Below are 24,269 nucleotides of genomic sequence, written 5' to 3' on the forward strand. Positions count from 1 at the left end.
ATTTGGTACCTTGAATTACAGTGCTGATTACGTTCAATGCAGCATTTAGAACTATGTTTATAATAACTGTTCCTGTTTTATTTTTAGAGAATGCATTCAGTAATTTAAATGCGGCTGTGTTACAGTTTTCTTTTATTTGGCATTTATTTTAACTTGAGATAAATGATACTGATAGAAGCATTCAGAAAAAAACTGATCAGTTTTTCCAGAATCAAACGTTAGTAGGCATCAATGTCTTCCTTAGGTTTAATATGATTTAATATTTGTATTTTAGACTCAGCTAGGTTCAGGATCCTATCCAACACCTTCCCAAAAGAGCTTAAAATCTCCTTTTGGTACTTCCAAAATTTTCATTATAAGAATTCTGCTTCTGATGTGTTTTTGTTCAAATGACAGACTTCGTGGTTTTGGCAAATTTTTAAGTTGAACAAGGAAGAATGACTTTTTGAGTCACTTCTGATCCTTCCAGGGATGATGTTTCCACATGTCTGTGTTTTAAGATTTCAGGCTAAGAAGAGATCTACCTTCTTTTATTCATAGTAGTGCCAGAGATACCAAATGAGAGTTTCCATTAAAGCACCTAAAACAGGAGTATCCATCCCTGGAGACTTTCACTTTAACTAGACCCTATGGGTCTGTGGTGGAAAAATGAACCATTTAAAGCCATTTTAGAGATCAGGAATTGTTATTGTATATAAAACCCGAGTCCAAGCCAGATGCCTACCAACATAAATCTGTGTTTCTGTTACTAATGTTTTTCTTCACAGAAATAAATTATGCTTGTATGTTTGCTGGACTTTGTTTTGTTTTTCTTCTGGAACCTATAAATATTGATGTTCCATTGAACTCCACTCAGTCTGTTGAACTTCTTGTTTTTAAAGAAATTCTCATTATGTTTCCTTAAGTCTCTTTGATAGTTTTTCCTCAAGTTCACAATATTTGCCCATAGTATATCTTTTTCTGTGATAGTTCCTATACTTCATATGTATATTATTTATTGTTTTTGAAAGGAAATCAAATACTCTCCCACTCCTCCCTTTACTTTCAACTATAGCTAAGCCTTTCATCTTTAATGATAGTTTTCTTTTGAAGAAACTCTGTCCTAATTGTTTTTCGTCCTGGCTTTGATAAAATGCACCAAGATGGGGGTAGAGCTTGGATGTATTTGTTTAGTTTTTGTATTACTTGAGCTTACTGCCAGAGGCTTTGTAATTTCTTCAGTATCATCCATAAATGCTGTTCTCAGAAGGTAGATCAGCACCTTTATTCAAGCTGTACCCTACAGAGTGCATCCTGAATACTAGAAGTTTTTTTTTATTTCCTCTCCTAAGCACAGATAATGTTTCCCGAAATAATAATGTTAGATGCTGTACACAGCTTCTTGTGATGATGATAATAGTTGAGATTCTAGGTCATAATGGCGTGACCTGAGAATTTTTTTTACTCATTAAAAAGAAGCATGGAGTTTCTTAAACTTGTGAAACTCATTTATATCCCTTTTTCTTTTCCACAGTAGTACAATAGAGTGGGGGGGGGGAAGTTTCCCTTTTTTTAGAGGTGTTCAAATGGAGACACGAAGTTCATGAAAGGAAGTGCACAACTGATGAATTTACCACAGTAACTATAATTCAGACCTTTTAACTCAGATTTTTGTTCATTTACATTTCTCTGTCTGCTCATGTCTGGTTTGAATGGTTCTTTTGTGAGGCAGGTTGGAATAGTGTAATAAAAACACATAAAATACTTAGCTTTCCTCATGTTTTGGCGTATTAACAGTGAATAAATATTTTCCTCATAGGTATATGATATATCAAATTAGAAAATCTTGATGAATTCATAAGGTCAAAGTTTATGCCAGACCTAGTGTGAAGTCCAAGAGGGTCATGTCAATTTAAAATTAATAAAATAATTTTCTAATTCTTTTTTGTATTTTCATTTTGGTAGAGCGAAGTTCTTTTTATAAAAGTGCCTTTTTTCCTTTTAGCTTAACATGTATTTTCATAGCTAGAAACCACATTGTCATTGCTTCACTTGGACTTTGTTGGGATGTCTCCCATGAACTCTCATTTTCTTAGGGTTTTTCTGAAATGGTATTCAAATAAATGAAGTAGGGGATTATCAGTTTGATAATTTTGTTCGTTCCAAGGGAGTAAGACCGCTTCTAAACAAAGATAAAATACATTTAAATCTACTAGTTTAAATATAGGCCCTGATCCTGCAACCTTTCTGTGCATGATAATCATCCAACGTATTTTGAGAGAAATCCACAATTTTTTTTTTTTTCAATTGGACTATATATCTTCAAAATTTCATGAAGATAAATGATATAATTCTGTGGGGATTAGAATTTGATAAATTACATAAGCTGCTCAGCTGGTACATTTTGTGGGCATGAAAAAAGAAAAATGTATCTTTGAGTAAAACAGATCTATATTAAAAAAATTATTTAAATTCTTCCACTTGCCTTTTTAATCAAAAAGCCTCTTAGGTTCTATCAGGCAACCTGATACACAGACTGGGTTTAGACATAATGTAACGGATGTTCTTAAAGTAGTCCAAGCCCACCGGTACTGAGCATCGGTGTGGACTGTAATGCTGTCAGGCTTGGCCAGGTTACGAGAACTTGCAAGGTTCAGTGTGTGAACGTACTGTGTCTTTATGTACTTCAGGATGCTTTTTTCCCCCCACGTAGCTTATCTTGGCCTCGAATTCCATTACGAGAACTCCAATGTGAGAATTGGAACAACCATCCAAAAAAGAAAAGATAATAAATTTCTTTTTCTAAAAGATAGCAGAATATTAAGCACTGAAAGTAATTTCCATTTTAGCTCAAGAGAAAGAAAACACGGCATAGTTACTAAAAAATTGAATTTTCTGAATATTTTTAAGACTTTATTTCTTTTCTACATTTAAGTAGGCAAAAAGATATTGTTGTACTTAGCCCAGTAGGTAGCTGGCTTTCAAGAAAGCTTTTACAAAAATTAAGTTTGAGCATTGATATAGTAATTATATTTGAATAAAATTAATTTTTGTAAAGGAGAAAGCTAATTTCATCAAATTTCTGTGTAATTTCTTGGCAAACTAAGTCCCTGGTAAAAGAATGCATGACAGTATTTTGTCTGTGGATGATAAAGCATCTGTTCTACTGATGCTCTGCTAAGAATATAATGCAATTAGAAAATTCAAGTTACAATTGCAACATGTCTTTTTATGAGATTTGGTCTCTTCTGAATTGGGATATATGCATCCCTGTTTTTGTGAGAATGGACAATTATTTTCCAATTAACGTGCATGTTTTGCATAACAGTAATTATTTTAGGCAATGATACTGTAGATTAATAACATTTTTTGGTAATAACATGCATAAGCAAGAGAAAAACTATATAGCAGCTCCCAGTAGTATCATAGTAAGCAATTTCATGTACATATTACAAACCTCTGCTGTTAAGGCTTCAGAATCCAGCAGTAATAAAATTCATTCTTTGCTGAAAATGATCAAATTGACTTCCCATACCTGCAAATTTTATTTCATGCATTTTCAAGATGTGTTTATCTAATTAGCTTTGTACCTTTATTCTGTTAACTTCTCAAAATTGAAATGAGGTAGCTGTTGCTTTGTTCTATAGGAAAGAGCTACACACTACCCTTTTTAATGACGGACTTATTAATGGAGCAAATCATCAGCGATTTTAAGTCAGTACAGGCCTGGTGAAGCTGCTAGAACAGTGTCGTGTACAAGAAAACAAGTGTGCATAAAATGCATACATGATACTGCGCTTGTTTTCACCGTAGTTTCTTCAGTTCACGTTATTTGTAACGCTAAGATAACTCTGATGCGATGAACCTGAGGATCTATTTTGCTGCATATTCAGCAGAAGAATCCTCAGTTACATGTCAGTCATAGTCATTCTCATTGGCTTGGTTAAATATGTTACACAGTATAAAGCGTTCTTAAAATTATAGAGTGTTTTAAAGCTGTCTGATTCCTCACTGAATATAAATGCGTGTCTGCTCTGGCGGGGCACCCATTTATGATTCCATGTAACTTGTGTTCAGTCCACAAAGGCATAAGGCCTTAGCCTGGATGAAGTTGTCAGGAGGTACTAAAATTTTTCAGTATTGGGCTAAGAAAAAGATGTGTGGGGACATAGGGGTCTCCATTTCCCCTTTTGGAAGCCCCATTGCCTAGAAACCTTAAGCCATGACAGTTTGCAGTCTCAGCAAACCTGTATTTTGATAGTATAAACATGATGAAAGCTTGTTTTGGCCTCAGTCAGTCTGGGTTTTGGGTGTTTTTTTGTTTGGTGTGGGGTTTTTTTTTGTTTGTTTTGTTTGTTTTTTTAATCGATCCTCTCCTGTGGGACATTGTTAATGAGAGCAATTGGCTAATCCATAGCGTGTACAGATTTTTCTAAAACTGGCTGCAGTCACAGGCAGGTGAGAATTGCTACTTTTGCTCCCAGAGTTGGGACCGAATTGATGTGGCCATGTGAACTGATGCAGTGAGGCCTCTCCCCGGGCCTCAGGACGTCAATTGCCAATCAGTCAGTGCCAGTGGCTCAGATCTGTGATCGAATTAATACAATGGGAGAAATTATTGTATGTCAGCTATCTGTGTAAATTCATATAAGTCATCTTACCTTCCATTTATTTTTCAGAGATTATTTTTATTTAGTTTTTTTTCTCTCTACTCCCGTAGTATTTCTTTTCCCACGGAGTTGCTTAAACCAGCCTATCTATTGCTCGCTTCTCTGGAGTGAATATTTTTAGTAATCTTGCAGTACCCAAAAGTGTGATGGTCATTGGATGGTTTTTCCCTTCAGCGCTGCATACTGAGTATATTCTTTGTCAGTTGTTGCCAGAACACATTCACTAGAGGAAGGAACAGAAGATTATAGGAAACCATGTGTCCTGGCTTTGGCTGGAATAGAGTTAATTTTCTTCCTAGTAGCTGGTACAGTGCTGTGTTTTGGATTTAGCATGAGGATAATGTTGATAACACACCAATGTTTTAGTTGTTGCTGAGCAGTGCTTACACTAGTCAAGGACTTTTCAGCTTCCCATACTCTGCCAGCGAGGAGGTGCACGAGAGCTGGGAGGGGGCACAGCCAGGACAGCTGACCCAGACTGGCCAAAGGGACATTCCATACCATGGGACGTCATGCTCAGTACATAAACTGGGGGAAAGCTGGCTGGGGGGGCAGTGATTGCTGCTTGGGGACGGGCTGGGCATTGGTCAGCAGGTGGTGAGCAATTGCATCGTGCATCACATTTTATATATTCTTTTATCATCATCATTATTATTTTCTCTTCGTTTGCTGTCCTATTAAACTGTCTTTATCTCAACCCACAGGTTTTACTTTTTTTTCCCCCCGATTCTCTCCCCCATCCCACAGGGGGTGGGAGGGTGAGTGGCTGTGTGGTACTTAGTTGACGACTGGGGTTAAACCACGACACCATGATAAATTAGCCTGACTAATTCAGTTTCTTGCTTGCATGCTGCAAGAGGTCGCACTCCAGAGGCTTTGTGTGGATATTTGTTTTATTTTGAGAATATAGTTCCTTGTCTTACTCAAATTGGAAATGAGAAGTTTACTATCTTGCGTTAAATAGGATATTATACAGCTTCCAAATGCCCACCAAGGAAGGGTTTCAGAAGCACATTCAGAACCAAAACTGGCGTTTGTGATGATGTTTGTGTTGCAGTGTGGTGATGTTAAATGGTACCATATTCTCCAGAATGGTGTTTTAAAACCATTGTCATGCTAGAGACACACCACTTTTGGAACATCCGCTAGGTTAGCTCTGCCATACAGTATGGTTGGTTATTGTAACTAGGTATGGCAAGCAGGTTAGCAAGCCTTACACGTCTTCTCGCTCATACTTCCATAGTTAGGAACAGTGTCCTTTATTTTGTGGCCATCTTTACTGCAGAGTGAAAAAAAAAAAAAAAAATTTCCCTTGTCTAGTAAAAATTTCAGTAGCAACTGTGTAAATTTAATACAGGCTTAAACAGTGAATGTTAACTAGGGACTGTATGTGCCAAGACTTCAAATTTTTTTTGCTCCACAAATGTTGTAGTAGTTGGTACTGAAAACAATAATTTGACTTTTTCCACTTTTTTTCTTCAGTGCACCGATGCCTTATCTAATTGGCGTCCACTTAAGCTTAATAGAGGTAAGTTTACTGTACACTTCTGCATACTGGTAAGCATGAGGTGTGTGTGCCATAAATGGTAATTTTAATAGAAATGCTTCAGAAAGAATCCCTGTTTATTAGCAGGGAATTACAAAATTTAAGCTTCAGATGCTTTACAAAGTAAAAAATGTCCCTCCTTTGAAATCTTACTTTTGAAGTGTTTTATGGAGACACATAAGCTCTACATCATGATTTGTTTCTGTGTCTATTTAACAGCTCAATGATAGCTTTTTTTCCTGCCTTTTTTAGTGGTTCAGCAACAGATTTTCCCAATAATAAGAACAGTTAAAATTTATTTTGGAATCGCCATCAATCAGAATTCAGCATCGTTCTGATTTCCCAGATGATTTACGTGCCTGTCCCTCTGAAAATCTGAGTCTAACATTCATCCTATAACATTCATAACTCTTAATTTAGAAATGAGTATTTTTTGCCAAAAAACGGGAGGTAGCCGTTTCAGATTTAAACATACAACAAAAGAATAGAACTCACCGAAGCGGTAAGCAATAGCTGGGTCATAAATAGCTTTGCCTCTTTCCATAAGCATTTGATGACACCGTTAAGCCTTCATGTGTAGTCTGATTATCATGCAGAGTAGGTAATTGATTTGGGAACTTTATTTGATTTACAGTTTGCTAAAGCAGTTTCTAAGGACCAATTCACATTTGCTAAGCTGATGAGGTGGGTTCTCCCCCAGTCTGAGCCACTAGCACTTTTGTGTTTCCAAAAAAGAGCTGCCTTCTTAACTCTAGGCGTAGCCTTCTGTTCTCTGAAATCAAGTTCTTATGATCTGCATACATTGATCGTAATATCTTGACTAGGATCTTTTTCCTTATTCCATCAGAAAATAATGGAACAGGAAGGCTTGCTCTGAAAAATAAGTCCCTCAATTCCTTCTGGAATGATTTCCTGGACCGCGCTATTATGTATTATTGTAGGACCATATAGAAAAGAGTTCTATCATTTTTTCCTGAAAGGAACAAATTGCTTAATTCTTAGCTGCTAATCAAGTCCATTGATGAAAGATTGTTTCATCCATTCTTCTATAATACTAGTAGACATCACATGCCTGGGACTTAAATAAATCTGCAAATAATTACTTAGTTTTCTCTGTTTTTCATCTGATTATATGATTAACATCCTATCTTTCACAAATATCGGAGAATGAAACATTGTTATATGTATAGTTCCAATATATTTAACTGTTTTGTGTAAATCATGGTTTTCAGAAATTCATTTCTTGAATATGCTTGTATTTCAGAGATTATTAATGTAACCTTACTGTTTGATGAAGAGGGAGTGTTTTTAAAAGCTACTCTGAATCCTGCATCTAATTCACTAATCCTACATCTAAAGCTCAAAACGTTGGCTTTGCCATTATTGTCCTTTGTAAAATCATCGTTTCTAATCTAGCACATTATAATAAAAATGTACTTCAGGAGGACGCCATAGTAAAATGCTTTTCTACTATTTTTTTTCCCTCTTAACAGAGAGTAAAAAATAGATCACTGGAGGATGTGGTTTTGCTAAATGTTGACACAAACACTCTAGAAACCCCTTTTAATGACCTGAACAACCTACCTGGTGAAGTGGTGAGTCTTACAGATATTTCATTCCTTCTTTCTTGTATAGATGCTTAAATTACTAGTAGTTATTTTTGCCTGGTTTTGCTAACTGCTATGAAAGGAATAAGGGGGTGAAAAGCACCAAGTGTAGACCCCTGTATTTGAGATTTTTACCTTTTTGACAGTTGAGGAGATGTTGAATGGAACATCATATTCCTTATTGTAAAAGTAGGATCATAATTATAAAGCTAGCTGCATTCATTAGGCATAGCTGCTTTAAACGCAAGAGTCTCTTCATCTCATCTTAATCATTATATTACAAAGTAGGCATTTCTGTCTGCCTAGTGGCATGTCTTGCAAAAGAACGAGAGAGTTTTTGAAGGCAAAAAGAAGAAGGGGGCCAATTATCGGCTTCTGCTTCCCTGCCACCTGCCAGCGCTTTCCTTTTAATTAATGATCTGATGGCACTGGTCAATATAATAAGAAATGCTTGTACAGTTGGGGTCAGAAAATTCAGGCTTTGATCTTCTTCAAGTTTCTGAAACATTTATTTGTTTTCTCTAAATTATTTCAGTTTTATTTTAATCTCTTCTATCCTGCTGAGGGCTGCGTGAATGAAAACCTATACTGTTTGTCATTTGCTTTGGCAGAGCAAAGACTGCTTACTTAGAATTCTATTTGTAAATTAAACTGCAAACCCAGTTTGTCATAAAGACATCTGATCCTTTTGAAATGACAAAAACTGTCTTTTGTCTGTAAAGGATGATAAATTAAGTGCCAGTTCTTTCTGGACTTTGATCTTGCAGAGGGTGTCCCGTCCCCCGTCCCCCGTCCCCCCCCCTTTTTTTTTTTCTTATTGCCTATAGGGGAACATATTCTGTATAACATTTTAAATAGTCACAAAATTCACTTACCTTGTTTTTCCCAATTGAGTTCTAAAAGAATATCATTGTGAAACCACTGTTTCGATTATTTAGTTATAGATGCTCAAGCTATCACAAGTGGTTGGCAGCACAAAGAATTTATATCAAAATGTGAAATCAAAGAGTTACATTTTCTGAAATTGTAAATCATAAAAACAAACTGTCTTAATCAAAGTAAGGTGCTGTAGTGACATACTGTGTCTTGTTTTTGTTGGTAATTTGTATATATTTGGTACAATAGAAATAAAACTCTTGATGATTATATTAATGTCAGTTCCCTTTGATGTTAATGATGTAAAAATCTAGACTTTTTATAGATCATCTGGTCAGTCTTTCTTTTTACTCAGTATCAACTATAGTTCAGAAATGTAAAAGACTATCTAAAAATTATTCTGATGTTTTGTGATTTTACGTTAGTGTATGAAGTAGTATACACACACACGTATATACAGTAATTTTGACTGTACTCTATCGTTCAAGAGTATAACAAGTTAAGTAAAAAATGAGTCATTTTCTGGTGTGTCAGTAATTTTAACTGACCTTGCATTCAGTGAATTAGGTTGAGGTTATAATGTCATGGAGGTACATACCTCCTGACAAATAATAGCTAGATGTAGAATTTAGAATTAGGCATCATCGTCCATAAGATACTGGAGTTGTAGCTGGAGGTCCTTCGAACAGTAAAAATGGATATTTGTGCAATGAGAGGGGCTTCTCATATATTTTACGGATGCATATCAAAATGATCTCTAAATGAGTAGGCTAGCATGAAGAAAATAGGGATACAGATCTTCATACTTTTAGAAGTATATTCTCCCCCATGATATATGCATGTTACTATTATTAATGTTAATGAAGGTTGTCCAAGTGTACAGACCATACAATAGACTTAAAATATTTCATTCCATATCTAGTAGAGAACAAAACAGAACAACTATGTTTTATGCAAAATATACTTGCAGAATTTGAGGATTTTATAATGAAGCTTTTAATCTGAATATTCCCATCTACTTCAATGTGTAAAGCACTTTAATTAAAACAATTTAATGGAAAACATATACGATTATAGTTGGAAAACCTGGAAACAAAAGGCACAGACAACGTCTGTGTTTGGCTCATAAAATGAGAAAATGCTTGTCCGTCTTTGGCATGCATGAGGGGCAGTGCAGCTGCTAACATTTCGGTTAAAAAGTGTGACAGGAGTAGAGTCAAAATGGTAAGTTAGACTTAAAACATTAAAGCAAATGTCAAAGATACTTACATATGTGAAGCATTTTAACTTATATAAATAAACCTCATAAGCATACGTACAAAGGTAGTAAAACTTCTGATGAAAAAATATAATGAGTACCACTGAAGGGTGTTAGAATGAAGAACTGAAAATACAAAAGAAGCTCTAGTCTTACTATCCCTTTCAAAAACTGATTCCAGGTTTGTTAACAGCCTAACAAAAGAAGTGCAGTATTTTCAAAGAGTTTTCTAAAACTGTTTCTTGTGTCTGAAGGAAATTGAGTAATTATTTTCTTGATTAATAAGCCTGATGATGTCCTCACAGCATAGGTATTTAATAGTTTACCCATGTATAAGTAATATGTCTATTAAAATGCTCTGATTGTGATTTTTTTCATGATAAATTTAAGAGTGAAAAAACATTATTATATGGCATTGTCTAATAAACTGTATAATAAATTAACTGAGATTTAAAGGCATTTTTAAATCATTCACTTAAGCATTTAAATTATAGTTACAGGCTAGATGACTTTCTATGCATGTGAACTCTATTATTCTGTCAGACTGACCAGTGGTCTTGACTGTGCAAAGGTCAGTGGTCACAGTTGTCCTGAATTACCAGTCCTTTTTTCATGTGGACCCTCTGCTGCGTTGCATGCTGTAATCTTCTTAATGGCTTCATTCCAATATTCACACATAATATTTTAGATTTATTGACTGTTAGAAATACTACCATGCCAGTAGCAGTTCCGCTACTCCTAAGGTATTTAAAATTGGAAAAATAAATCAGAGCAAGACTTTCAGGAATCCTTTGTTTTCTTAGAGGGGGGAAAAACCCTCTTTTTCCTCTCTTCTGACAAGAACACTTGTTTTTAAATTTTATCATTTCACTGTGAATTTGTCTATTATTTTTTAATTTAAAAAAATGAAAATAAGTAGCTACTTCTATGGGAGTAAATTTCCTAATACAATAATACTTAGATCACCACTTTAATAACATAAGACGTTAGACAAAGAACACTTGTGATGTATAGAAAGTAGCAGAGACCATAGAAACAAATTTATAAACTTTGGGCCTGATCCTGCAATACCTGCTTTCAGGTTACTCTGACAAAAAGACTACTTTGCTCAAATTTGAACACTTTCAAAAAAGGCTTGGAGAATCGAGGGCATCGTTTTTAGCAACCAAGTCTTACTGACTTCTCCATAGACTAAGCAGAACTTTTATAAATATGATCTTCAGAAAACAATAGGCTTTATAGGTTTTTAGCATCTTTTGTGGTCGTTAAATATTGTTAACCGTAAAATCTACAGAGCTGTTGAGAGATGCGTAGCCTTTGTAGCATGTGGTGCCTACACACTATGATGCAATACAGAATCTAAATGGGTTTTTAGAGTTTTAGTTTTAAGATTCCTAAAGTCACAGGATTTTAACACCGTAAATTGGGCATATGAACATTACTGTTCTAAAAGTAGCATTTGAAAAGTAGGCTGTAATTCACGTAGAAAATTAAACAGTTACTTTATAAAACAATTACTGGGAGTGCAAATTATTTCTGAAAATACAATGATTAATAGTATTATAAAGAAGTTATGGTCAACATGTAACAGTGCAACTAAAAAGATTTTTTGTAAAATTTAAATATCATAATTTATTATGTTTTCCCATCAGAAAATAGCCAAAAAAATTACTAATATATTTTAGAAACTCAGAGCAGTCAACAGTGTTTGCAGTGTTATGAGGCAACTGTTTATTTTGAATAAATTCTTAGAGTTGAGAGTCTGTTGAACCTCAATATAGTTTTAGAAGTTAGAATGTGAGATTGAAAAGTACAACTAGTTTTGAAAACATTTGCATTTAAGTAGTTGTTTTCGTCTAAACGAGCATTTGTGATTAAATGCTGGAGGGCTGAGATGCCTAAATCCTGTGTGTGTAGATAGTATTAAATATGTAGAAGCCCTTTCATTAACAATATTGATTTAAATCATATCAGATTCCATTTTGTTGTAAGGTTTTTGGTTTGTTTCTCTTCTCTGCCATCTTCTCTCACTTCCTCGCTGTTGAGAGTGGGCTTACTTTCATAGTGACTTGATCAGATGGGGAACACCAAAAAATAGTTTAAAGCATAACAACTGTCACTGATACCAGAGAAATAACCTGGATATCTTTTTTTCAGAGTTCTGGTAGTCATTGGGAACGCCAGTGCGTGGTTCTGCATTTCTCAGGCGACAAATGTTTTGAATACTTCTATATGTGCTTAAATTTATATGCGTGCTTAAGTTTTTGCAGGAGCAAAGGCTTTCATTAATAGTTACATCATTTTATTAATTTATTTTTTAACTTTATGTGCAGTTTTATTCTTCTACTCACATGGACACTGAAGAGGTATTAGTCATGTTTTGTTTCTGATCAGATAGTTATATTTTAGGAATCTTAGAAAGGACATGGGGGACTATTTTAAAAAATAATGCTTTTTTTTTTTAATGACCAACACAGTATGTTTCTACATTTTAGATATACTTACTTACATCTGAAAGAAAAATCACCTATCAATCTCCTGACTTTCTAAATCTCTGAAAAACTATTCCATTGATTTAAACCTTCCTGAAGCTCCGATTGCTCTTCATTGGTAGTGTTTAGCAGTCCAATGAAGTCACCTTCCTATGAGAAGCCGTTGCTAGGAGAAGATAAAACCAGTTTGCTTCTAGTGTAAATTAATAATACCATTTCTGAAATGGATCACTAGTGTCTTCCAGAAATAAATTTTAACAGCATTCTAACCCCTGTGGTTTGTTTGCAGTTCTTTATTTTTAAACTTTGTAAAAGGCCATTTCGGCTTAAGACATGCAAAGAAGGGGAGGAAAAAAGTTTGGCATCCTTAATCACAGATAGATGGATTAACGCTTATATGAGGAAAAGATTTTGATAAAGATGCTGCTTGGTATTTTTTTGGCTTGGTGCCAGAATTGTGTATTTTCTTTGAAATTTTAAGAGCTATTAATGATGTCACCCAAAGGGGTCTCACAGTTCCTTGGTTTAGGTTCATGGATCTAAGCAATCACAACCATGCTGTGCACCAAGTCCTTCTAAGTAGTTCAAAGCACTCAGTCTCTTATCTGTACCTACTGTATTGACTGTAATAACTACTTTATCACGCTGTCTTTGATTAAACTGTGGAACTGGGAGACTTTGCCGGCAACCTACCCAAATGCGCAGCTTGGGTTTGCCGTCACTCGGTGGTGGGATAAGCCCTCAGAAAGCACTGTCCCTCTGCATGCATGTTTGCTGACCTCAGCTTGAAGGAAACCTAGGCAGGTCTCAAGGGCGCTTCAAGAGTGCTTCAGCCAGGACTCCGTTCGTGACGATTAGGAAATCAGGGTTGTGGCCCACATTATCTCTGCAGGCTTTTTAACAGCACTGTGCTCCTAGTACTTCTGCAGAGTAATCTAATACAGTTCTTCCTGCCTTTTAGCATAGCCTCCTGAGAGAAGCAGAAGTTGGAGGAGCTTTCTTTGAACTCCAGCATAGCCTTTTTGAGGCTAGAACTCCCTCCAGGATGGTAGCACAAAAAATGTGCATCTGACTTACACATTTTTGTGCTGGAGAACCCGCCTTGAAACTGCCAGCCCATTGGGATGTTCTTAATATTGTTGAACTAATAACATAGCAATACTGCAGTGAAGCAGGAGATTTGTTGCTTTCTATTGTTCTTTTTAACATGTTTTTGCCTAAAGCATCCTGTTTATCGATTCATGTTAGGGTACATAGGGCCTGCCAGAACTGAGAAAATCAGAAAACACCATTTTCCTTCACATCCCCCACTTTTGTCCTATAATTCCTCAGCTCTACATCATCTTTACCCCTTTATTCTCTGACCGTGTCTTATCGTCTGCCATTATTTCCCCAAACTCACAAGCTATAATTTAGAAGAATGTAGATTTAAAAGAACATAGAGAATTTTCTACCTTTTCCCTCCCTTATATTCAGAAGATGCTTTGTCTGTCATAACAGAGACAACATTTTACGGTTGACAGTTCTTTTTTTGACCTCATGTTACTGCTTTTGTTTTAGTGAAACTGAGCTAACGTTGATGGGCATGTTTCCCTTATACAAAGGATATATACATTTATTTCCCCCGGAATTAAATAAACCTTATTTTTAGTTACTTTAAAATAATCATACAGTACAGAACAAAAGAAAAAAAAAAAACAAAACAAAAGCATGCGTTTATTTTTTCCACCTTGAACTGCTTAACTGTTTTTTGTACTCAGACTTGTACTTTTTTTTTTTTTCTTTTGAGGAAAAACCGTAAATGAGCCTTGGTGTATGCTTTCCATGGGCTAAACGAATCAGGCTCTCAACTTTTATCTAGATCTATGGAGCTTGGCTATAAACTGAAAAGATCACAGCTATGGGGAAAAGACCTATACTGTAAAGGCCTTTCTGCATAGATTATGAACATCATAACTCAATAATTTTTTTTTTCAAAACTATAGTTATAATTGGACCCAATGGGGGTCCCTCTCTTTGATCAGATCACAGTAACTGTGACTTTACACTGGAAAATGTCACTACTGTGAAGGTTTATCACCTGTAGAGCTGGTCTTTTCTCTGATGCCATGTTCAGTTCTCATTAGCATTATTCAAAGTTTAGTTGTTAATTAGGTTGACACTTCAATTACAATCATCATCTACAAGAGCAGTCGGGACTGCTTGCATAAAGAAACAAAATTATACTCATTCTTGCATATATTTCTATAAGAATGAAAGCTGTTTTGGTGATAGTGTGTTTATAATGTTCTGTTTAAAGGGTAACCCTAAATGTTACTTTGTATAGTTTTTAGTGACTTAAATATTGCTTTATTTGGTATATTGCAATACAAAGGGATGTAGAAACATGTATTCAACATAATTGGAGTTGGCTTACTTCTCCACATATCCCTCATGTTGAAAATTAGGAGACTATAGGCTATAACTGGGTGTAATTCTACATATCTTTAAAGAATACTGTAATAATTCCATAATTATATGATTTTTCTCCAAACTATCTCCAAGTAAGGGTCATCTAAATTAGTATTTCTAATTTTTCCAATTCTATATAATCCGTGATTGCTATTTGCCAAGTAAGAAAAGACCTCCTTCAAAAAAAAAAAAAAAAAGTCAAGCACTAAAATAAGTATGGTATCACTGAATTTACTCAGACTTTTCTCAACTAATTGACAGTGGTAGCAGCTACTCCCATGGTGCATGAGAAATGATGTAAGATAGTAATTTGACTTAAAAAAAAAAAAAAAATCCCTAAAACTGAATAGTAAGTGACCATTGAGTCCTTAAAAATAAGCCTTCATAGCATAAATAAAAAATATCCCAACTGTCTTCATTCAAAACAAGTAAGTACATGTCGTGACTGAGAGAAAAAAAACCTGCAGAAAAGTGGCTCACATGCAGTTTACTGTAAAATAATTAAGCTTATTTATGTCAAGAGGCCTTGGGAAAAAAAGAGAGCATAAACCAATTTGCATTAGCACTCTACCATCATCCCCTGCTTTCATTTCAATTAACAGACCAGCAGGTGCTCTTTGCAGTTAAAAAGATAAGCTATCAAGGAGGAGGATGAATTTTTGGCTGACCTGTAGACACCATGGTTTGCCTGCTGATTGGGTTCATACCTCTCTGTACCAATTTCTGAGGTGTTAATTTAACTCTTCCACTCTGTCGTGCAGGTCTCGGCCTTGAAAAATAAACTGAAAAAGCAGTCTACAGCTACGGGTGATGGAGTAGCCAAGGCCTTTCTTCGGGCACAGGCAGCACTGTTTGGATCCTACAGAGATGCACTAAGATACAAACCAGTAAGGCTGCTTCTTTACTTTTTTTCCTTAATTTATAAGAGCACAGTCTCATTCTTTGCAAGGAAAATATGAAATGTTTTATCCCAGTCTGAAACATTTCAAAGGAAATATTTTAAATCTTACTCTGTGCTAAGGATACATTGGCAATATAGAAGGCACTACCACCTCCTGACGGTGAGTTGTACTGAAAAATAAATACTCATCTAAAGTCAGCTATTTTCTTATTTGTATCACTTTTATGATTTATTTCATATAAAATCAGATCGTATTAATGAAGCTACTTACACACAGCTTACCTGGTTTGATGCGGTGAGCAACTGAAGAGGCTGTGCCTTTCAGACTCCATCATTTTTCACTGTACAGGTCCAGAGACTTTGCTGTGTTTGAGGCCAGAAGCTTTTTATTTCCTAGGAGAAGCCAGATATGAGTCAAACATGCATCTCTTCTATTATACACTTATCTTGATTCCACTGAGAAGTTAGGAGAAATGGAAACCCATTTCATCCCATCAGAACTTCAGAATTTGTATTTCTGACGTTTTACTGGTACTCAGTAGATTAATGTGTTATGGGCTTTCATCCTTTCTGGTTTATGAGTGGCACATACTTGAGCCTATTAGAGATAAAATCATTTATCAGAAACAACTTAGAGATTCATTTCATCTGTCAGTCCAGATTCTTCTCCTATGATATTTGCAAACTATTGATAGTAGTTCCATTTGATAAAATGCATTGGGACGACATTGGCTGAATCAGATTCCAAGGGTCTGATGTTTGGCAGGAGAAAATCATCCTTGCTTGAGGCGTCAAGTTTGTAAAACTGGTGGGTGTGTGGGTGCATGTTTGTTTGGGGGTGAGGAGAGCGGTGTATTCTGTTGGTGGGTAAGGGACTATGTGGTATTCCTTGATGGAAATGGATAGGATAATTATTAATCTCAGATGAGGCCTTTTCCTGGAGGAAACATTAAAATCTAGTATGGCAGGGTCTTCCTTCTACCCAAGTGGTTCTCTTACAGGTAGTCTTTTTTGCCGTGAGCATTTTACACACTGGCTGTCTGTGCCACTGACAGCATTTGTTACTGAGATGAGAAGTAACCCATGCAGAAATGAAGTAATGTTTAAGGATTTAGTTCAAGTATTTGTGTTTAGCAGTCATTATAGTTTTCTTATGATATGGAAAGCCAGTTTGCACACTGTATTGAAATGACTGTACCTGTTTTCAAAATTGCTACAGATAGCTGTCATTTATTCCATAAGTGACATTACCTGACATTGCTTCAGGAGGGGTTATCTAATTTGTCCCTTAGTCTAAAGGTGAGGACACTGGTCTGTGTCAACTCATGGCAGCTTGCAGTAAGAGCTGTTAAGTCAAAAAGCGTCTTAATCTACATTCGATATATGCAAACAGAATGATGTCAGTCTGGTTGATATCCTTACCTCTGTTCTGACCAGAAATAGGCTCCAGTCAGTCCTTTGTTTTGGTAAGTTTGTTGAACTGAATGTGCAAGTTCTTTAGCATTCTGGTTAGCATCTCTGTTGAAATGAGCTCTCCTTTTAACTGATTTCCATTTTATTTCAGTTTATCTGTTGGCATATCTGAGATATCTACATTTGCACTGTATTAGAAGTAGTGCACCATGCGTCATTTCAACTGGCAAACATTTGTCAAAGTGACCTTTGCAGTCTTTCTTTCCGCATTATTTTCTTTTGCGTGGTGGGTTTGTTTTTTTTTTTTTTGGCTCCACTGATTGCATATAAGAGAAGATATTTATGAAACCATTGTGGCCTGATGGTTTTTTTTTTTTTAAAGATATGTTATTTCAGAATATCTTAACAGGCAGAAGTCTGCTGGCAAATACCAGCATATCTTGGATTGGCATCAACTTGTCCAAAGACACAGCGTATTAAAAAAAAAAAAAAAAGTGTAACTGTTATTTTGAGCTGTGTTCACATTGTTTTAACTAATTTTATTATTTTACAGAATTTTTGTTGTGATAGAAAAATTTATTAGAAGTTGAATTTGCTCTGGATTAGTGGAAACTAAGAGGAGTTGTCCCATGATTATTCAGCTCATTTTACATGAGCCTTTTGAACTCAGTTTAATACATTGTGAATTGGGAAGTTCACAATTGACTGTATTAGGTCCATTTTTCAGGAGTCTCAAAACTTGTAAATTGTTATTGCAAAGAAAATACTACCCTTTGTTTTGGAGTCTATGGTGCTAGATCTAATAAGGAAATCTAAGCCACAGCTATGGACTTTATTTACATTCTTTCAGGAGCTCAGGTAGTATCCATGTAGAAAATTTGTAGGAGGTATACTTAAATGAGACTATTTTCTGTATAGATTTGAAACACTTTTGCTATAAACAAGCTTGTCTTATTTCCAGAATCAAGAACTGAAAGGTTTTGGGGTACCATTTTTAGGATCGCAAACATCCTGATGAAAAATAAAATAATGTGTTTGGGTAGTTATCGATTGCTAGTAAGTTGAAAAATATGTTTAAGTGAACTATTTTCTTTGCAGCAGTGTGTTCTGTATGATTTTAACTTGAAACATGAAACAACTGTCATTAATATTCACTTTGAGTAAAGAACAGCTTTGATAGTGTCTGTACTCATCTAACACTTCTCTTCACTCCAAACGCTGTTCATCACACTGAACACTCATTCTGTGCAACTGTTTGTTTTCAGCATAGGACAGATTCTCCTCGGTGTAGCAATATGTCTTGAACAAACGTCTAGCAATTATTGAAAAAAAAATGATTGGTGAAAGGGAAAATGGGAAGCTTCAGGGGTCTTGGAAGGAGTTCATGGGACTCCAAAAGACCATATGGAAAATTTGACTACTCTAATACAGACAGGAGATATGACATGTAATAGATAAAGGTGATCATATTTTTGTGTATAATAAACGATAATAAAATCTTAATCCAGTAAAAGTTTCAAAGAAAAGTGGGAGTAGTTGTTTTTTCTGATTTAATCAGGATACTGAGTTAAAGAAATCAGTCAAATTGACATAACTGCCAAAAATATTTTTGTAACATGCTACACTTTACATTAGCAAATATTGCGTAATAGGGGTGGATCTGTAGAGCAGAACAGTACAGTTGTTGCTAAGGACTCGACATCCACACAGTGTGCATTTCTAGCTGTATTGTGGTTCTTATTTTAGTCTGGTGTTGAATACTGAATACCCATGACTAGCTGGAGCTCATTCTCTGCTTTAGTTTAATCCAGAAGGAATCCAGTTAATGCATCGTAGATGGGGATGATTGAAAAAATTCTTTATACCACCTCTTACTATCTCATCACTGTTCCAAAATTTTGATAGGGAAGAGAAAAAGAAAATAAAACAGATTTTCATCTTTATTTACTTCACTGTCATTTGATAAATTACTGAAAAATAATCCAAAACAAAATTGTCATTAGTGGAATAGTGAATTATAATGTTTTTGTATATGGTCCCATTCACGTAGAGGACTGCAATCCGTTTTGATAGGGTAATGTGCATGGACTTTGCGGGGGGTGGGGGTGGGGGGGAGGTGGGTGTCTCCAGCAGCGCAGACCTACAGCAGTGGCAATGAGGCCATTCAAACAGTTTTGCTATAAGGAGCCCTGGCATATAGAAGGGCAAGTGGTCAGTGCATGGTTGTACTCGCCCAGCTAGCATCTGCGATGTGAGCCATTGCGTGGTCTGCAACGTCAGTGATCACAAACAGTTTTGATCACAAGACTCTAACCCTGCTGAGACATTGACATGATCAGTCTTGTGACATAAGTGCTTCTTATACCATCTAAATGCATATACAAATCCAAATTATGTTTACTTTGGGTGGTCAGAACCTAGCCTTGAACCTTTTGTTGCTCCTATTTTCTTTAGGTAGTCCAGCATTTGGGAATTCATTGTGGAATAAGATTGCACGTTCCATGTTTCAGAATTGCGTGCATAGGTGGGAGTTACAAAGATTAAAATTGTGCAGGTTGTGTCATTTTGTCAATCAGTGTATGTGTGCAACATTGTGTTTTTTCTAGCTATTTTACTTTACACATTCTTCATGGGTCATTTTTAGCCATCCTTCCTTATATCAGACAAGAGCCACACCAGTCAAACATTTTAACAACTCTGTGGTGTAGGGAAAACGGGCCTTACACATGTACCTGTGCAAACCTTGCAGATGAAAGCAAAGACTAGTAAATTTTTTCCATCAATCATACACAGTATGGTCAGTTAATAAAACACTGTATGATGTAAAGAATTCTTAAACAGGCAATATTCCCACTGACAATCTATGTCTAGAGAGGGAAAGGTAGGTAAGAGAATAAGGAGGGAGCGGAAAAATGAGTATAAAAGTATTCACCATAATAGAGATTAATTTTAACATCATCAGGAAACTGAGCAAAGTGGAAAAGCTGTTTGCTCTTAGGCAGCAAACATCAGGAGGATATATAGGTGTGATTTTTAAATTTTCTTTTCTTAAAAAAAAGGTGATTCATCATGGCAAGACAAATACATTTCAAACATTTCAAATGAGCAAACCCTTTTATTTATGACACATCTATTAAAAGATTATGGAATATAAGCAACAATAACTTATTTTCTACCTTTGAAAAATGGGCTTTTCTTCAAGAATTAGCAAACAAAAGATTAAGTTGTTGGAAAAAAAAATCACCTCTTTTGGGGAAAAAGTCCTCAAAGCTCTTGATGTTACAACAAAAGAAATAAACCCGGGATAACTTTGTTTTAAGTTATGATGGTGGTAACATCCCTCATCAGAAATTAAGAAATGAAGAGCAAAGGCTAATGGCTTGCTCTGGAATGCTCAGCAGTAGGAGTTCATGGTCTCATCAGCACGCCAAGGGTGCTGAGATAACTTCCAGCTTGAAGATAGCACCACCTGTCAGACCTCACTTTAATTGAATGCTGACTGGACTGCTTTGGGCTAGTATTGATGCTATTTTAAGTAGTGACATTGGCTCTCCAAAAGATGCAGGTGTTATATTCAATATACAATAAAGCAAAATAATACAATTAAATGTTATATTAGGGAAAAAAATATTTTAAGATTCAGAATGCACCTGAATTACTTGAGAATGCATAAGTAATGATTGCTTATAATTGAGTTTCAAAATGAAACCTTTTGAGGACAGGTATCTCTTGAAATGGGCATTGACTTGTTTACCTTTCCCCCACGAGTTAGGCATAAAAAGTACAGCAGAGTACAGAAACAGAGAGAGAGTAATAAAATGCCAGAACATAGTTTGTGTTTAAATCCAGAACCACCCTGTGTAATATCTGTTATGACTATTTATTGTGACTTCCATAAGGATGTTTAAAACCATATTGTTTAATTTGTCTTAAGGACCATAGTAGTCCTTTATTGAATATAGATATTGTATTAATAGGAGTTGTTGTAGGTTTTAATTGTGACTATAAGAAATATCAGCATATCTGAATCTTTGTTTGGGTAGATTGCAAGAAATTTGCAAATTTTGCAGAAATTTTTTTATAATTTTAAATGGCACCTTCCTGAGTAGAATCGTAGGTCATGCTCGGTTATCCCCTGGCCTTTATCTTTGAATGTCATGAAAATGGCTGAAATTTCAGCTTTGTACTTTCTTGATTTTAAACAGAGGAATTTTAGTATCAAAACCAAAATGGTGTTTAAAATTTTGTTGTTGTTAAAAAATAAATTATACAAAACCAAAGAAGCTATGTCCATACCTACATACCTTACACTCTTCATGTAATAAGCAAGAGCTGCCATATGAAACGGCATTTATTATAGCAATGGTACAAATAGTTGGTATGAGTCATCTCATGCTAGAGAGATATGAATGTTTTCTGAAATAAAGAATTAAAATGTTTGTACTTCTTGTTCAAGTGAACTAGATTTAGAAAGCACAAACATACCTTCTAATCTAGATTATTTTTCCTTTTAAAATGATCATGCTGTTTTAGCTCACTGTTTTCATGTTTCATTGAGGTCTGAATAAATAGCTTGCTTAAAATGTGAATGTAGCTTAGAGTAAGAAATTCCTGCTGTGTGTGGCAAGCTATGAAAGGGGAAGAAAATTCTATAGCAACTGTTGTTAAAAGGACAGATATCTTGTTTGGGCATAGATTGTTTGGTCTGAGTATTAGCTGTCTACTTTTCAGTATAGAGTCCCCACTGGGTTTTGATCGAACTTGCTTTGAAAGTACATTGTAGATCAATACGACGGGCCATTTGATGGTCTAGTAGTTAAATATCAGTGGAGCATTCCTTCAAAATTCAGTTTCTAAAGGTGCCCGGTTGTATTTGCAGAAAGGAGAATGTTACAAGCTTTATGTACAAAAACTTCTAGAGCTATTTTTGTTTATACTGAGTCAATAATTTATTTTTTAAATAGCACTTCAAAAGACTTCGTGTTTACAGTAATAATCTTGAAGATTTGTAAAAGTTTTATTTGGAAAAAATTTTGTTGTTCAGAGCCTTGAACAAATAAAAAAGCTAGGAGTTAATTGTATTATTTAATGCAATTTCAGTAAAGTTACAGCAGATACCCTGAGAAAACTTCAGTGTGGAATTTCTACAGGTTTCAACAGATTTTCTCATTTTCATGTGCTGAACAGGTAGGAGCTTTAAACCTACTCAAGTTTTTAAAGCAACCTTGCTATCAGTAGGTTGAAATAACATAGGTGACTTTTGGATGTGAACTCTTTATAGATCTAAGTAAATTTTCAGCTAAGGAATACCTTTGGTTATTCTGTCTCTGAATCATACTGATAAGGGAACAGATGCACCAATGCATGAGTGCTTAGTAAGTATCTGAAGCATCCAGCGATTAAAGGAAAGTATTTGGGAAAATATTACAGCCATGCACTAAAAATGTGTGTTGAACTACCATTTCCTGGCGTTCTGTTAGATGGCTTGTGCAGGAGAAGTGCCATCAAGTAAAACTATCTGACTGCTCTCTCTTCCCAGGCTGACGTGAAAGGGAGAGCAAGCATGCCTGTCTTCTCTTCTGCTGGGAGATAACCTCTCCTTTTTCTATTTCATCTTTCCCAAGACAATTGGGAAAGTGGCAGTGGAGGCATAGCTTAGTTTTTATTTTTCTAAATAGTATATTTTGAAAATACTATTTTCTCTCTTTGGTACTAAATTTAATGTTTCATAGTATGTCATGAGCCATCATCTAGTCAGTTCTGCACTCCCACAAAGCCTCTGTATTTCCAGAAATCATTTATTTGTGTAACAACAACAACAACAACAAATATATATAAATAAGGAGTTGTTACAATTTGCTGCCTTGAACTGAGAAGAGAGTCTGCCCTCAGGAGCACTATATCTTGTACCACCATATCTCACTGGAGACTATTTTATTTGTTTTGATGCACATCGAATTTGCTAAGTAGCTCGGCGTCGTCTTCTTAAGAGTCTTTAGGAGCTCAAGAATAGCTAATGCAAAGTGGGTCAGTAAGTGTGCTGCGATGGGTTTGCATATCACAGCATTCCAGCTACCCTGTGAAAGGGGAAGAGTTATGTTAGGTAAATGTATAGCCTCTAGCTCTCGCAGTGAGATTTCTTTTCTAAAATCAGAGGTTCCATAAAGAAGTAAGGATGTAAAACTTAAAAACAAGTTAAACATGAACTTAAGTACTTTGCTCAGTAGGATTGGACCTCTTAAAAGAGAGACTTAAAAAGAGGGAAGCTTTTGATAGTGTAAGAATAGGATTTTAAAATGATATCACAGTGTTTTTACTGCAACATTTCCTTGGATCATACTTGAACCATTTTAAAACGAAGTGCAAGGTGCAAAGAGCAGTTGAAAATGATTTAGAGCTACTCCACCAAACTCACCTTGGTCATATGCAGAAAACAGTTTGTGATATTCTGGAAGCACATAACGGCACAGTCAGCCAGAATGGTAGGAAAATGCGTGAAGTGGCCTGTGCGGTTAAAGTTAAACAGGGTTAGGAGCAGAAAGCTGTGGTGATCATTGGCATGAATAAATTTGTCTTTAAAGTGGCTAACAGTTGGAGCCATTGTGGAGATCCAATATGGTCTTTGATCTTTTTTCTTTTGAATGGCTGAGGTGTCTTTTATTCTGTTGTGGGACTGCACTGTATATGCAGCTTTTGGGTAGTAAAATATTCTATGGTAGATTTAGGTGTGGCATTTTGTTGGATTCCAAATGTTCTGTCTTTGAGACCTTTGGTAATCATTTCTAACCTGGTAATTATTTTGGTTTTGTAAACTTGGGTGAGAGGCCTTTTGGCTTTATGATGAAATCAGTTCATGTACCTTGATCACTACACAAACTTTGTAATGTACCTATCCAGTTAAGTCAAACGGCTTCAAGTATTTATCACAAAGTATTGACAAGAATAACAGAATTGGAGAGAATGCTCATCAGAAATGTCCAGTGGTCTGTGCACACTGAAGAGAGCAAATTTTAAATGAAATTAGGGAGTAACATAGGAGTCAATTTGATTGTTTATAGATAATCTTATTGGCATTT

General features: G+C 35.5%; 1 protein-coding gene across 4 annotated transcripts in view; it reads left to right on the forward strand.

The window, feature by feature from the left end:
• Nucleotides 1-24,269, forward strand: part of DENND1B (DENN domain containing 1B) — a 169,851-nt gene that overhangs the window by 102,312 nt on the left and 43,270 nt on the right. For all 4 annotated transcript variants that reach the window (XM_076337985.1, XM_076337986.1, XM_076337987.1 and 1 more), the window contains 3 exons: nt 6,132-6,177; nt 7,689-7,790; nt 15,641-15,766. In XM_076337985.1, coding sequence (XP_076194100.1) covers nt 6,132-6,177; nt 7,689-7,790; nt 15,641-15,766 — 274 coding nt within the window. The remainder of the gene's footprint in view (nt 1-6,131; nt 6,178-7,688; nt 7,791-15,640; nt 15,767-24,269) is intronic.

Source organism: Aptenodytes patagonicus, chromosome 5 (genome assembly GCF_965638725.1).
Source record: "Aptenodytes patagonicus chromosome 5, bAptPat1.pri.cur, whole genome shotgun sequence".
NCBI classification, from domain to species: Eukaryota; Metazoa; Chordata; class Aves; order Sphenisciformes; family Spheniscidae; genus Aptenodytes; species Aptenodytes patagonicus.